The sequence below is a fragment of the Misgurnus anguillicaudatus genome, chromosome 18, assembly GCF_027580225.2.
Source record: "Misgurnus anguillicaudatus chromosome 18, ASM2758022v2, whole genome shotgun sequence".
NCBI lineage: Eukaryota > Metazoa > Chordata > Actinopteri > Cypriniformes > Cobitidae > Misgurnus > Misgurnus anguillicaudatus.
The window spans coordinates 17,558,643-17,574,692 of NC_073354.2; the positions used below are offsets into that span (position 1 = coordinate 17,558,643).

The window sequence follows — 16,050 nt, forward strand, 5'->3', positions numbered from 1 at the left end:
CATGTAGCTGTTTTGAACTCTGTCTGTGTCTGTACATTTCACACGTTTCCATCACTCTGAGGGGTGTGATGGACCTCAGTTATATAATTAATGTGATGTCAGGTTACCCACGGCAACAAAATGTGTAAAAGTGTTAAACTGTACTTCAGATTTAGGACATTCGCTTCTTCAGGGCTCGTCTTGAATTTAAGGGACTGTTTACACAACACCATGTATGCAATGAAAAGGGAAAAGTTTAGCTGTTTTGACTGTTCATTTACATAACAACAGCATTTTAAGAGGCTGAATATGCAAACTTTTAAGTCAATGGAAGTTTTTGAAAATAATACTATTATCATCACTGTGGAAATGACAAAAATTTGGGAAAACGGTGACGTTATGTGCATGGATATTACGTTTGAAGTCTTTTCTTTTAAAGAAGTTGCGTCACTTTACCGCCATATTTGCAATGCTTCCATGTTTTGTCAGAACAAGACCTGTCGATTTTGCGCAAAGGCGGGACTAGAGCGGCCATTCTGACCATTGTGATCTCCCCTATTCATATCAATACCAGTGACGCATCTTGTTAATATTAAATATCTTTGATATTACATGTTACATCACCAACTACTGGCCTGGCATGCTTAATTCAGCCTTTTTATTTGTCTCTGTGTGACAGGGATTGTTTTAACAACCTTGTCGCCTGAACGTTTCGTTGTCTTGTAAACGTAACCTTAGAAATTTTTGTTGGGTTGATGGGTAAGAATACAAATCTTCTGAAGCAGATGTATTGTATTTTATGATTTTTTTTTTTTTTTAAAGCAGATGCAATCTAACTCATGTGTCAACATGGGTGATGTAGTCTATTAATGACATTTTCGTTTTAAAGGCTACATTTCACAAGTCTTTGGTGTCCCCAGAGTATGTATGTGAACTTTAGCTCAAAATACCATATAGATAATTGATTATAACATGTTAAAATTGTCACTTTATAAGTGTGAGCAAAAATGTGCCATTTTTGGGTGTGTCCTTAAAAATGCAAATGAGCTGATCCCTGCACTAAATAGCAGTGCCGTGGTACGATTGTGCAGATTAAGGGGTGGTATTATCCCCTTATGACATCACAAGGGGAGCCAAATTTGAATTACTCATTTGCTTGCAGAGAATGGTTTACCAAAACTAAGTTACTTAGGTTACATTTTCTAGGTTGATAGAAGCACTGGGGACCCAATTATAGCACTTAAACATGGAAAAAGATAGATTTTCATGATATGTCTCCTTTAAATGTTTAAAGCAGTGGTGATTTTAATTTACGTCCTGTGCTTTGGCTGATAGACAGTGTTATGGGTATAACATTACCATTTCAAAACAATATAAAGCATCTCTGCAGATCCAGACAACATCTACAGCTATCACATTGTGACTCACACTTTTTATTAACCTCCCCTCAAGCATTGCATTTTACAGCCGTGTCAAGTAAAAAAGTCAGTCTAGCTGTTTTAAGCACAAGAAAGTATCTCATGTAAACAGCATCTAAAAATGTAATGAATGGCAGGTGAACCAAAACCAGACCAATTGATGGCTTCCCTAAGACTGTTTCATCATATCTAATATCAGTCTTGTCATAGTTAATTTCTGTGAAGGTCAAAGTGTAAGGCTGTAGCTTACAATGATTTTGATGTATGTACCTGGTTCTGGTTCATATTATGGTTAAGCATGAATGGGGGGGGGGGTTATTGAGTTATTGAATCTGTATACGTGCATTTATGTGTGTTCGTGTTTGGTTGATGCCTCTGGTCAGACAGCAGCATGTCATCATCAGGGTGACGTGTGTGTAGTGAGAAAACAAGGCCGCGTGTTGCCGTGGTGACCTTATTTTCATGCATAGTGAGCGGATGACCGATAACGTGCTCGAGTGACATGTCCTGCGGCTCATTCAGTGACCGCATAACCCATCTACTCATCTAAGACACAAACAAAGCTTTATAGAGGGAAACAAAGAATTCTGGGATGTTCCCTACACATGTAGTCTCTATATTGTGAATAAGATATGTTAAAGCTCACGTAACACACGCTGTTTCTGCATTTCTGATGTTAATCTGGAGTACCTATAGAGTAGTATGACATCCTTTATATCTCTGAAGAGTCTTTAGTTTAATCAGATTTATAAAAGAAAGATTAGCTTTACCGAATCTTTCCGATAACGTACGAAAAAATGAAGAAGGAGGAGTTACTTTCGCAGGAGGAGCGAGTACGAGTCATGCAACACTATACAACACTGTTTTAACTTATGATTCACTACATGTTCGTGTCATTTATATAATATGCAAGCGACTATTTCCAACATAAGACAGAAGTCTTACTTACCGCGTGCAACTCGTCATGACCCGGTTGGGAAAAGTGTCCGTGACGTTACCCATTGGTTTCTGAAGATGATCGTTTTTGAAGCTTAAAGTAGGCTTGCCTGACGTAGCCTTCTTTGCTGCGCGTCATTGCGCATCATTCACGGATATCCGAAAATGGCTAAAGAGGCGGGACGTGTGAAGCTAAGGTGTCTGGTTGCTGAAACCATGCCCACCTAGCTCGATTCTTGTGACCGCAGTGCCTGTTCACCCCTAACTCAAGTGGCTGCGCCCTTAATTATGCAGAAGTTTAAGGCTAATATAATTTAAATGGGGGAGTTACAAAAAAATTCACCCTTCTCACAGTTCTCATTAAGGGCAAACTTAGCTATACAGACCAAAAATTATTTTTGTACCAGGCTGTAAACATATTATTTTCTGCTGTAAAGTTGGCCATTTTAACATGGGGGTATATGGGAATTGACTCCCTTTTGGATCCTCTAGTGGCCAGTCGATGAATAGCAGTTTAAGTCACTTCTGTATTGGCTTCATCAGACAGATCGGAAAGTTGCCCCTCGGAATAAATATTTTGCGTTTGTTTTCGGAGGATGAGCACACACACACACTTTAATTATGAAATATATATATATATATATATATATATATATATATATATATATATATATATATATATATATATTAAAGTTCTGTGGGAGTTAAGCCAACATTCTTGTTGATAGCAGAATCACACTTTACCAATTAACTACAGTATCACTCTTTTATAGCAATTTCACTCATTTGACACTTTTATCCAAAATGACTTTTGCACTACAATAAATATTACCATACCTCTTATCAGTATTTCCATTTCCTGGGGTGCGAACCCATGACCTTTTGTATTGCTAACGTGATGCTCATTTGAGCAACAGAAACATTATTCATTATGGGTAAAGAATAAGATATACTCTTCGCAGAGAGTAAAACACGGCACTGTCTTTAAGCAGTTAAGCCAGACTTACAGATCGCTGTACGTTTTTTAGTCTTTTCTGCAGTTGCTCTGCGTCCTCTTGCCTTTCTTATCAGGTTAATGATGATGAGGATCAGGAAGAGCAAAAAAGCTGTTGCTAATTCAACACTTTAGCTGCATCTGAGACAGAAAGTTGGCAGAGATCTTTCCCTGCTCAGCACCTGAGCTCAGGGCTGGATTTGCACCTGCACTGGCTGCCCTGTCGCTGCTTTGCATTCTGGGAAAGAGCTAAGCAGTTTAGCCTACAGTAGATGAGCTTTTCTGTTTGCATGGAAAATACAGTATGTACAGGTTGGTGAGCAGGAATAAAAGATATGAAAACTCCTCCCATACTGCACATACAGCCAAAAACACATTCAGTGTTCGGGCGGCTTTGGGGTCTAGTAAACTCCCCTTGCACTTGAGCAATAGCAGGCAACTGCAGGACCTCTTAAACTTAAATAAAATTAAATCTTAATTTCTAATTCTAATCGAATGACTTCAGGACTTCAGTCTCCTCAAAAAAGCTTGAGATGTGTTTAGTGCCAAGAGAGGTCACACTAAATACTGACTGATGCAAGACATTTAGTCCTGAAAATTGTTTTGTTTTTAATTTTGTGAACATATTTCCTGTATTTTCTGTTTGTATCTTAAGAAAGAGTGAAAACTAAATATGGATGGACATTAAAACTTTGCTAAATCAGCAAGGCTAGTGATGGTGGCCTAAGACTTTTGCACAGTACTGTATATCTATATGAAAAAAAATTATCAAAATTTTTGAAAGACGTTTAAACTCAACTATGAACTATTTTCAGCTATGGAAGATACAAATACATGTATTGGAAGTTGCACTAGACAAAATGCACTTTGGTCAAAAATCTGGAAAACATAATCTGGTCCCATCTGAATATACATGATGCATTTATAACAGCATAAGCAGTGATGCAAGATCTCTTTATGTCACAGTGCTATAGGCTTTGAAGACCGCATATGTGAAGATTTCTGGAAAACTAGGCCATGCAGAGCTGCTCAAGTGAAGATAAAGTGTGAATAGACACGCGCTTTGAGCAGATGTATATTATACCGCAAACCATCGGTATAAAGCATGCACGTGCACACACATGCACTGCACAGGTACGCACACATACCTCACAAACATCGACTTAGTGAACTAAGGCATGTTACCTGTATAATTCATTTACAGAGGTTTGTCACGGCTGTCCTTGGCTAGCTGTGAATGAATTTGTGCATCACACAATAGCACAGCACATGAATGGAGCACATGCAGAGGTCAAACTGTGAATCTACTGTTTGGCATGTTGTGCCTGTTTGTGCCCACTTGGGACTGGGTCAGTTGCATCTAATTGTCTACAGTAAATAGGTTTCAATGTTAACTCCATCCCATTCCCTGTGTTGCCGTGCACACACTGGATAACTAAAGCAGATCACTGCCCCGATTCCACAGAGCGAGAGAGAGAGAGAAATAAAGTCAATGCGGTCGCTCGGTTGGCGGTGGGGGGCTGGTGGGGGATAGAGGGATGAACATAAATCTGCTGCTGTCTTCATCCTGCTGCTCTCATCAGAGAGAAATGGGGGGAGGAGTGTTAATGTAGAAAAAGTGTAGAAGATATAAATAAACAATAAAAGAGAAGGGGTGGATCACTAAAGGAGAGAGACAGAAGGGGAGAGAGATAACTGTCCTTGCAGGCTGCCAGTGTGACGTCATTGGTCGGCTGAGTAGGTCACATGATACTGTTTCATAGGATGAGAAAAAGTATGGGAGAACCTGTTCAAGGTGTCAGTGAGTGCATTCGTATCCAAATGATGTCAGCGTGCGCATGGGAGGGATTTTTTGGTTTGTATTTTTAGCAACCTTTGAGTCACCTCAGCAGCAGTGGTTTGACTCTATTTTATGAGTTATTTTTCTCTTTTGATGAATCATTTCAATCAGATATCTCTCAGGGTGTGTCAGTCGCACACTCCAGGATGCAATAATATGTGTGATGAGCAATCAGTCCTAAATGAGATACACTATCATCACCAGTTTTCCTGTTTACTGCGTGTCAATATTGAATAACTTCCTCCCATCCCAAGATAATTTGCAGAGACTGTGTAAATACTAAGCCTTGATCTGTGACTTACTTTAGCATAACGTCACATCTGCGTTAACAAAATGCATGGTGATCGTTGGCTGTCAAGTTGTTGTTCGTTATAAACTTGAATTAATACATGCCTTTCTTTTTTTTGCATTCACGTTTAATCTCTGTACAGCGCTTCGTGAATGTGTTGGCATTTAGCTTGGCCCCATTCATTCCTATGGCTCTAAACAAAAGTTACTTAACCACCATACTTACTTGTGTAACTACTCATGTAACAGTCTTTAAATAGGGAAAACATGGAAGTGTTTGTTTGCTTCTAAATTCATCCCTGTTTGGAGCCATAGGAATGAATGGGGCTAGGCTAAATGCTAACACATTCACAAGGCACAGTACAAAGATTGTAGGTTGAGGTAGGAACATAGTAAAATATTGAAAAACAGTGGTGTTCTCCTTTAACATTAAAATGCAGTCAATTTTTGTATCTCTTAAAACTCATCTTTGAGCATCATAATAGCATATATAAAAGTGTTTCCTGTAACAGTAATTTCTTTATGCTTTAAAACAGCTTGAATGTAACTCTACACCCATTTTTCATTTAGTATCTATAAATTTAGTATTTTTTAGTATCTACTTTAGTATTTAGTATCTATGAATATTTAAATTAGCCCTTGCCTCTTCTCAGTCACACCAACTCAGACCATAGATATGAATATGTGAATTAGTCACCGTCTCCATTCAATCGCACAAGCTCGGACCATACAAATATACACTCACCTAAAGGATTATTAGGAACACCATACTAATGCTGTGTTTGACCCTCTTTCGCCTTCAGAACTGCCTTAATTCTACATGGCATTGATTCAACAAGGTGCTGAAAGCATTCTTTAGAAATATTGGCCCATATTGATAGGATAGCATCTTGCTGTTGATGGAGATTTGTGGGATGCACATCCAGGGCACGAAGCTCCCGTTCCACCACATCCCAAAGATGCTCTATTGGGTTGAGATCTGGTGACTGTGGGGGCCATTTTAGTACAGTGAACTCTACAACTGTCCAACTTTGGTGAGCTCCTGCAAATTGTAGCCTCTTTTTCCTATTTGTAGTGGAGATGAGTGGTACCCGAGTGGGGTCTTCTGCTGTTGTAGCCCATCCGCCTCAAGGTTGTGCGTGTTGTGGCTTCACAAATGCTTTGCTGCATACCTCGGTTTTAACGAGTGGTTATTTTAGTCAAAGTTGCTCTTCTATCAGCTTGAATCAGTCAGATCATTCTCCTCTGACCTCTAGCATCAACAAGGCATTTTCGCCCACAGAAAAGTTTTTTCCTGTTTTTCCCTTTTTACACAATTCTTTGTAAACCCTAGAAATGGTTGTGCGTGAACATCCCAGTAACTGAGCAGATTGTGAAATACTCAGACCGGCCCGTCTTGCACCAACGACCATGCCACGCTTAAAAATGCCTAAATCACCTTTCTTTCCCATTCTGACATTCAGTTTGGAGTTCAGGAGACTGTCTTGACCAAGACAACACCCCTAAATGCATTGAAGCAACTGCCATGTGATTAGTTGATTAGATAACTGCATAAATGAGAAATTGAACAGGTGTTCCTAATAATCCTTTAGGTGATGTTAACAGGTTAAAGCATACACACTGCATGTGTGAGCATCACAGAAGTAGAGCTACAGCAGCAGTGCTGTAATAATTTCGGTGCTGAATCTATGCGGCACACATCTATAGCTCACTCGTTCAACTGTGTTGATTGGTTACATGTTTGTGACATTTTTATGGAGAAAATACTCAGCAATGGTGTTGAGTGATGAATTTGCACATGGTTTGTCTCAAAGCATATTAAAAAAAAACATCACATAGACTCTGAAATGACACACTGCGCCTTTAACTGAATCACATTATGCTTTAATCCGCAATCCAGACTAATTAAAATGGCAGTCAGGGCGTAAATGCAGGGTTTAAAGTTTAAAAGGTCACCAAGATCATAAAAGTATAACAGGTTGTATCCTGGGGGATTTAAAAACATTTCTCAAAATTGAGTTTACTTTTCTTGCTATTTCTCTCTAAGAGTGTATAATCCTCCAGGCAGTGAATTACATACCACTAAGATCCAAATAGCACATCTCCGTCTCCCTCCTCTCTGGTCTATTGCTCCCTAAGATTATTACTTTTCTTAATCCCGTCATATCTTCCTCTTACTGCACTGATGCTCTGATCTTCAGTCCCATCAGCAGATTATGCACAGATAGGGAGAAAGACACCTCGTTTAACAAACCGCACAAAGATTAGTGTGTATTTATTTGCACGTTTATCTCTGCCTCTATGTTAGACTAATTAAAGAGATCAGATGGATCCAATATCAACACTTTCCCATAATGTGTTTCTCTTCTCTCTTCACCCTATAAAGTAGCCAATAAAGGGGCGGTTTCCGGGACAGGGATTAGACTAGTCCTAGACTAAAATAAATGTACTGTAAGAGCAGTCCAAACTGAAAACAACTTGCGTGTCAAACCATCTCAAAGAGTTTGATACCAATTGACAGACGGCACTTGATAACTGGTTTATTCTTTATTTCTCGATCTCAAACTATCACATCCACTATATCAGATGTGAGGCAAGTGTAGGCTGGGATAAACACAATATCCTGCAGTGTTCAGAGTTTTCAGATGTCAATTGAAACTAAAAGTGCTGCAGTTTTGTCAGAAATGCATTTTGTGCTGGTGCAGCGTTGCGTTGCAAAGCTGTCTGTCGAACAACTAAAGTCTCTGGCTTGAAAATGCAATGCCTCTTTAAATGCTGCAGTATGAGTGTGTGTGTGTGTGTGTACACAAATAGAAGAGTACTGATCGCATGCAGTGTGATTATCCTACTGCATGTGTCTGGATTAGCAACATAGCTATAGAGGTTTCAGGGGGAAGGGATGGAGTATACTGTCTGTAAGATAGCACTTGTATATGTATGCAGTGAGGAATGGATTATTGTATTTGACACTGCATGCTTTCAAACATAAACATGGTGTCGTACATAGATTAAAAGTAGTATTATGCATTAACATTGCGTTAAATGTAATAACAGCACATAATAGCAGTAAAAGGGCTATTAGTTGCATTTATGTGCATTTCATGTGCGTTTCGCCAACAATTATATGGGCTTAAACAACAACAAATACTGTAGAAGACACACACATACCAACAGAAGTTAATTAAGAAGTCAGTGAAATATAGATGACTTCATTATGAAGAGACCTACAACATAGTATTTTCACTTTTTTTAAAAACAAAAGAGTTGATTTTACATAAAGACGCACTGTAAAAAAGTTGGTTTAACTTAAAAAGTAAATTACCTGGTTTTTGAGTCCACTAATATTTTTAAGTCGAATTAACTAAAAATTTTAAAGAGCACCCATTGTCCGATTCATGATTTAAAATTTCCTTTGGTGTGTAAGTCTGTGTTAGTACATGTTAATGATATGCAAAAGGTACAAAAGTAAACGATGACGCGAGTTATTATCTCCAACGGAAATCTGTTTCCTTGGACTACAACAAATACACAGATTCCTTACGCTTCGGACTTACAGCCTGTAAGTTAACTCATGTGACTTTCAAACATAGTAAGGAGTGTCACGTTTACGGCTGACGTCAGAGGTATTCAGGCCAATCACAACGTACAGATTAGCTGGCCAATCAGGGACACAGAGCTTTTCAAATCTGTGCGATTCAGGAAGAGAGTGAAATCTGGAGCTACAAAAAATGTACGGTATGAGGAAAATAATGTTTTTTTTACCATAAGCCACGCAAACACATTGTATTATTCCAAAAACACAAAATAAATTTTTTAGCAATAAAATAGGTGCACTTTAAGGCAACTAGGTAACTTTTTTTTAAGTTGTTGAACCAACAAATCTTTTATACAGTACAGTCTACTGTAGATAGTGAAGTAAAATAAGTATGGGAATAAAGGTGTAGATTACCCGAAAACTGTACTGCGGTTCGAAAGCACCTCTCAAGCGTTGTCTATGGTGCAGGTTTGACACTGAGTGCGTTTACTGTACGCCGATTATGCTTAATAAACTGATAACACGTGGGAATCATGTAAATGCGTAAAACGGTTTACTTTTATCGTGAAAAGCCCATAAACAGCATAAGCAAAAAACGATCGGCAGAGGTAGTTTTTTGATCATTACCCCGATTTCGCGTGGCATGTAAACGCCTTAACCGGCTTTCTCACGGTTTTGTCCATGTGCGCATGTCTCTGCGTGTAAAAGATAAATGTCAGAAGCGGAAGTAAGTGCAAAGTAACGCATAAAAGTCTCCGCTCAACTGAAGCAGTTGGCAGAGAAACTGCGAAAAAAGAAACTCATGTTATATTAACAGGTTCTGCAGACACAAGAAGAGATCCAACAGTACACCTTAACTCTTTCGCCGCCAGCGTTTTTAAAAAAAGTTGCCAGCCAGCGTTTTTCATTGATTTTCACAAAAGTTTAATGCCTTCCAGAAAATGTTCTTATTTAAATATATAAACATACAATATACCAAAGGAAAGAGCAGACCCTCTGCTTTCAAACAAAAAAAAACGTTTCATCCTACCTTCAGTAGTTCTTTTGTAATCAGCTTTTGAATATGGGTAGGTTTCTGCAAAAACACCACATTTTGAGCAAAAAGCTTAGATAATTCCATTTTTGTGACAGACTCTTCATAGAGATCCCATTCAAAACGATCTTTAAAACAGACACGGACATGCAGCCGCTTGCCATAGGGCAATACTTACGGGTTTAAAAAGTTGCGGATAATATCCTGGTGGATAATAGCGGTATTGCGGAAAGACGGAAATACTCGTCATTGACAGGGAAGGGTTTTCTCTTGATTGACGAGATATCTCGTCAATGGCGGCGAAAGAGTTAAGACAGATATGCCATTGGCTTTTTGAATGACTATTATGTACTATAGGCTGTGACGTTACCTGATAAATATCCAAGTCCCATGTAAACGCAGTTGTCTGCATAGACGGTTTATTGATTTGCATGTAAACGCATGAGATTTTTGATAGTTATCCGCTTATTCTGTGCATGTAAACATACTCACTGTGATGCTTTGAAACATGTTTTTGACATTCAAACTGCTTTGGAGGCAAATTAGATTATTTAATCATATTCCTTAGATGGCTTACTGTAGAAGTGAATAAGATTTGTTGGAAGTACGTGAAGAAAACCGTAGGAGTCTGGGTTCGGTGTCCAGGGAAATGATCGAATTAAATAATAATTGGGGAGAGAGATGGAAACGTGCATGAGATTTGTTAATCTCTCTCTGTGTGCTGCTTTGTGCCCTGCTGCCCATCCATATGGTTCCCTGTCTGTGTGTTTGTGAGGAAGAGAAATAATGATAGATAGAGAGAGAAAATGCAAAGAAAATGCATGAGGAAATAGGGGGCAAAGTGAATGAAACATGCCAAAATTCATGATTGGCTAAACCACAACCTTTGCTTTGGTGTTACTGTCGCATCTGTGGTTTCAGATTTTCAATCTGTCAGGCGAACAAAGACATGACTTATAGCTTCAGACAACAGATTGTTACTTTATCTTTACCAGGAAAGCCTATTTTAATGAACATCTGTCTAAGCCCCTTAACGAAGAAACAGACAAGACCATTGTGTCTGATCTCTCTTTCTTTACATACATACTGTATACAGTATACTGTACACTGCACTGTTCTCCCTATAGAGAATAAAACTAGAATTGCATTGAAATGTTGCTTTGTCTCCATGGATTCCCTCTGTTATATAACATAAGGAGATGATGTTATACTCTCAGGTAATCACTGTAATTGCTTTTGATGGCTACAGCAGGCAGTTACGCTGCCCAATAGAGGAGGGCAAGAGTGCCTGTAATTTGCTATATAGTTCTGACCAGTTAGCAGTAAATTACTCAGCTAATCTTGCTACTGTATCTTAATCACTCGTCTGTACTACTCCATCCATACCGCAATCCATAAATGAGAGACCTGTCTGTCTGTTCATTCATCCACCCATCTGATCATTCATCTGTCTCAGTCAATTCGTCCATTCATGTGCCTGTCTCTGTCAGTTCGTCCACATCATCCATTCATGTTTCTACTGTATCTTAATTACTCACGTGTCTGTCTTACTCCATCCATAAATGAGAGATATTTCTGTCCATCCACCAGTCAATTCATGCATGTGTCTGTATGTCTCTGTCAATTGGTCCATTCATGTTTCTACTGTACTGTATCTTAATTACATGTCTGTCTTACTCCATCCATAAATGAGAAAACTGTCTGTCCATCCATTCGCCATTCTGCTTATTTATCTGTCTCAGTCAATTTTTTCATTTATGTGTCTCAGTCAATTTGTCCATTCATGTGTCTGTCTCTCTTGTCCATTCATCTATCTGTCTTTCTGTGTGTCATCATTCCATTGTATTACCTCAGTGGGCGGTTTTGTCATTAGGCTGCTGAATCATATTTCAATACCAGGGTTAGGTGGGGTGATATGTGAGTGGTGTTTTTCATCACAGAAAACTCCAAAGGTGTAATTTCATATTGACACGCCGTTGATCGACCACTGTGAAGTTATTGCCTTTCTTCAGGTTCCCAACTTGATTTTCGGTTTTTCAGCTGCCCTGTAAAGGAACCCGAGAGAAAGAGGCCCTCGTTCTTTAGGGACTTTATTGAGTTTGCACACCTGAGGTACTCCGATCAGTGCTAAGCAGTAAGTGAGATATACGGCCGGTGTCAATCCCAAACTTTTATTCACTTTCTCTCCTTCTCTGGTGTATGGTATGACAGGCATAAATACTAAGACAAAATGCTTTATTTTAAACCAGGTCCTAGGGGCATGGTATAACTCTTGGTACTGTACACATTTTTGTCTGTATGTGTCCATCCATTGATTTATCCCTTTATAGCTGGCCCGGAGAGAGATGTCTGCCACAGCAGTGTTTGTTATGCCGTAGTAGCACCGTTCAGTTTAGTGTCACATGAGTTGATTTAATTGTGTTTTTGCAACCACTGTGCCACTTTTCGCCAATTTTGATGAAATGAACCAATGAATTCAACCACCCAGTTATGACTTTGACCCACCCTGGCAACCACACCAAACTGTCTCGCCAAGTCCTGCATGGGCCATCTCACATCCTAGAGCTGGAATTAGGTCCGCATTTATTTTAAATAGTGTAATTATGAAGATTGCCTGGATTTTATCTTACCAATGGTTATATCAGACTTTACATTTGGACTTAAACACTCTGGACCACCATGTTTCGTCACGTGTTGAAGGATTCTTACTGTATGCTGATGGTTTTTCAGTAATATGTCTCTGAACATACCAGAGTGGCATAAAAAAATTATCTTTAATTCAAGTATGTGGGAGTACAATAAGGTCCTCCTAAACAGACATATTAGTTTTGTAAAGCAGAGCATCTTATTTCAAAGGTGAGGTTTTTATATTTTATATTCTGCTCTTGTATTTGCTTCCCAGGGCGAAACGTGTTCGTTCGTTGGTTATCAAATCTAGCCTTACCGCAAACACTTATCTCCATTGCGTTTACGCAGCAAAACACATCAGTGACACAACAGCACGCACGTACAGTGATGTAGCAGCGCATATCTACTGTAAATGAATCAAGTCTACATGGATCCAGTCCAAAAACACTCTCTTTTATCAATAGTGTCCTTTCTGTGACTTTGCGTTCCTAATTGGCAAAGAAATGATGACACGTTCATTGTATGGTGGTAATATATCTTGCTGATCTAGTTGTATACGCATGTGTGTGTTCGTACAGGTGTAAAGGAGCGTCACACTATGGTCTCTCCGCGGAGAGGAAACGGCGATCTCAGGAGGAAGATTGTACGGATAGCACCTCAGAGCTTACCGTCGCTGCCCTGCCCGGAGAGGGCTGCCCCTCCTCTGCTCTCGCTCTCCTGTCGGACGAGCCCGGATTGGTTAATCCCGCCTACGAGCCCAGTGTGGAAGACAACAGCCAATCCGGTAGCACCACAAGCTTGGCAGCACGCAGTTCAAGGAAGAGTGAGTGTGAGTGCACACATTGTGTGTGTGTGTTTTTGTATTTGTGCAATAGTGTGTTTTCTTTACCAGTAATGTACCAGTGATTTGTGCTATTTGGTATATTTGTTTAGCTGTATCTGTATGCACATGCTCATAATTCATATATAAATACTCAATACTCATAACTTTGAACAAATATACATATTTAATATAAAGATTAATTACAAAATCGATTGCATTGCTCGTCTGAAGTTTTATACCTCAACTGAAACCCTCAATTGTTATTGATGTTAAAGAAACAAGAAGCAGGAGAGTAGGATAAATTCACATATGCCATATGAATACTTTATGAGACCTGTTCCTGACCTCCACAAAGCAACTTAGATGGGTTACATTGTCTGACATTCCCTGGAGACGTGAATCCAAGAAAATGGGCACAAAATATGCTCCTGCACCAGCATTTCTGAGTTTGAGGCAGGAAAGAGAATGACACTTCAACCAATGAAAGAGAGGGACAGATACACAGAGGGATTGAAAAGATTATATTAAATGTTAAAGAGGCAATTTGTAAGTAACATTTACTCTAGTATACTGGTCTTGCTGGTTTTATCTAGTCTCCTGGCCTGGTCATTTCTGCTGGGTATTGCTTAGCTGACCAGACTGGGAAAAAAAACTAGACCACCTTAAAGGCCTAAGTATGGTCAAGTTTTTGCGCTTACGCGAGGGTCCACATACGTGATGAAATTTTCGTCATCAGAGTGTGCATGTACCGGCATTTTTTTTAAACCCTGCATACATTGTGTGTAGGTCACATATGCGCCTACAGAAGAATGTAGTATGTACCCCAGAAGATGCATTGCATTTTGTCGCAATGTGCATACGTCAAATGTTTGTGTACACGTAGGAGTCAAATAAACTATACTTTCAAGACTGTGGGCATACGTTCGCATACACATAAAAAAAATGTTTTGGGTGTTTATTTACATAACAACTTTTGAAAATACACTAGTCCGCATTTGAAGTGGATCACAATAGTTCATCAAAGTTGTCCTAAGACAAGAATGCGTATTGTTCAATATTTTAAGACAACTTTTATGAAAGGTTCATAAAACTTCAAATGTAGACTAGTATAATAGTGTTATATATCTATGGTGTGGTTTCCCAGACAGGGTTTAGATTAATCCTAGACTAGGCCTTAGATATACGGTATTAGGGCATTTAAGTAGTTTTTACAAACTTACAAAAGTACAAAGGTATTTTTAAATTAAGGCAGCTCAAACATGCATTTAAGTCTGGGACTAGGATAAGCCCTGTCTGGGAAACCGCCCCAAAATGTATAAATACCGCTATATTGTCTCCTTTTTAATTACAAATTTGTAAAAATGGTAACACGGTTGAGCACAAATGTCTTTTTCGTGACACTTGCACAAATCTCTATAAACAGTTTTTCGTGTCCGTGGCACGACTTTTTTTCGTGTCATTTTATGTATTGTTTTCTCTTTTGTTCTATTTTAAATAATTGTCGGTTTGGGATAGATTTGGGGTTAAGTTAGGATGTACTTTTATGTATTGGTTTATACATGTTTTTTTTTCCGTTTTTAAAACTATTCTTGCCTGGAGATGGGGATAGAGTTGAGGTTTGGGTTAGGATGGCTAAAAATGTAACGGAAAGTAATTTCTAACCCCAACCCCAAGCCACAACGGTAAGAAAATAGAAAAAAACAATGCGAAAAAAAAAGAAAGTCGTTTGAGTGAATATAACAAGACTTTCCGTGAGATCAGTCTGTTTTTAGATGTTTTCGCAGATACGTATTTTTAGGGTTAGTGTTGGCAGATTATGTTATTTGCAACTTTCTTAAACAATGTTTCAAGTTATACAGACATGCAGAAAAAAAGGCCTGCATTATTCTGTGCTGATTCAGGTCTAAAGAAAACAGCATAGGACAAAGTTTTAATCTTACTGCAGTGTACAATGGACAGCACAGGTGTCTGCCCGTGACACCGGCAGGTGCTGCGGTTCATCACAGATGCGAAGCATTCGAAATCAGCACCACCAACCTAGAACACCACAACATAGGGCTAGTCTGATTGGCTGCCGTGTGTTAACATGTCTCTGATTGGCTCCTGTGTGTTAACCTGTCTGTGATTGGCTGTAAGTGTAAGTGGAGTTTGTGAGAGACATGTCCAGGCAGGTCTAGACAGATAAGTGTACTTCTCTCTCACTTGCTCTCTTCATTTCTCTCATTGTTTCATTTGCAGATCGTAACTTTGACCGGACATCGGTGCGTAGCCGCTCTTTCCGGCGTTTGAATCGAGCATTCAGCGTCCTCAGGAGGACTAAGAGTGGGACAACAGTGGTCAATGAGACCACAGAGGAGAGAGACAACCTCAGAAATGCCAACATACCACCAGAGGGTGAGTACCTTGTGCACCTTGCTTTAAAAACCGTGCTGTTTACCTTACTGGTTTTCAGCTAGTTTAGATGATATCTCATCCTGGTCAAACTGTCAACCTAAAACCAGGTGACAGACCAGCTTAGAAGAAGTGTCACTGTGCTGTTTTTATGCTTTATGGTATCTTATAAAGACTTATAATAG

General features: G+C 39.2%; 1 protein-coding gene across 7 annotated transcripts in view; it reads left to right on the forward strand.

Moving 5' to 3' along the window:
* Positions 1-16,050, forward strand: part of lnx1 (ligand of numb-protein X 1) — a 60,070-nt gene that overhangs the window by 28,397 nt on the left and 15,623 nt on the right. For 5 of the 7 annotated variants that reach the window (XM_055186860.2, XM_055186859.2, XM_055186864.2 and 2 more), the window contains 2 exons: positions 13,230-13,480; positions 15,713-15,868. In XM_055186860.2, coding sequence (XP_055042835.2) covers positions 13,230-13,480; positions 15,713-15,868 — 407 coding nt within the window. The remainder of the gene's footprint in view (positions 1-13,229; positions 13,481-15,712; positions 15,869-16,050) is intronic. The other 2 variants (XM_055186861.2, XM_055186863.2) reach the window with 1 other exon arrangement.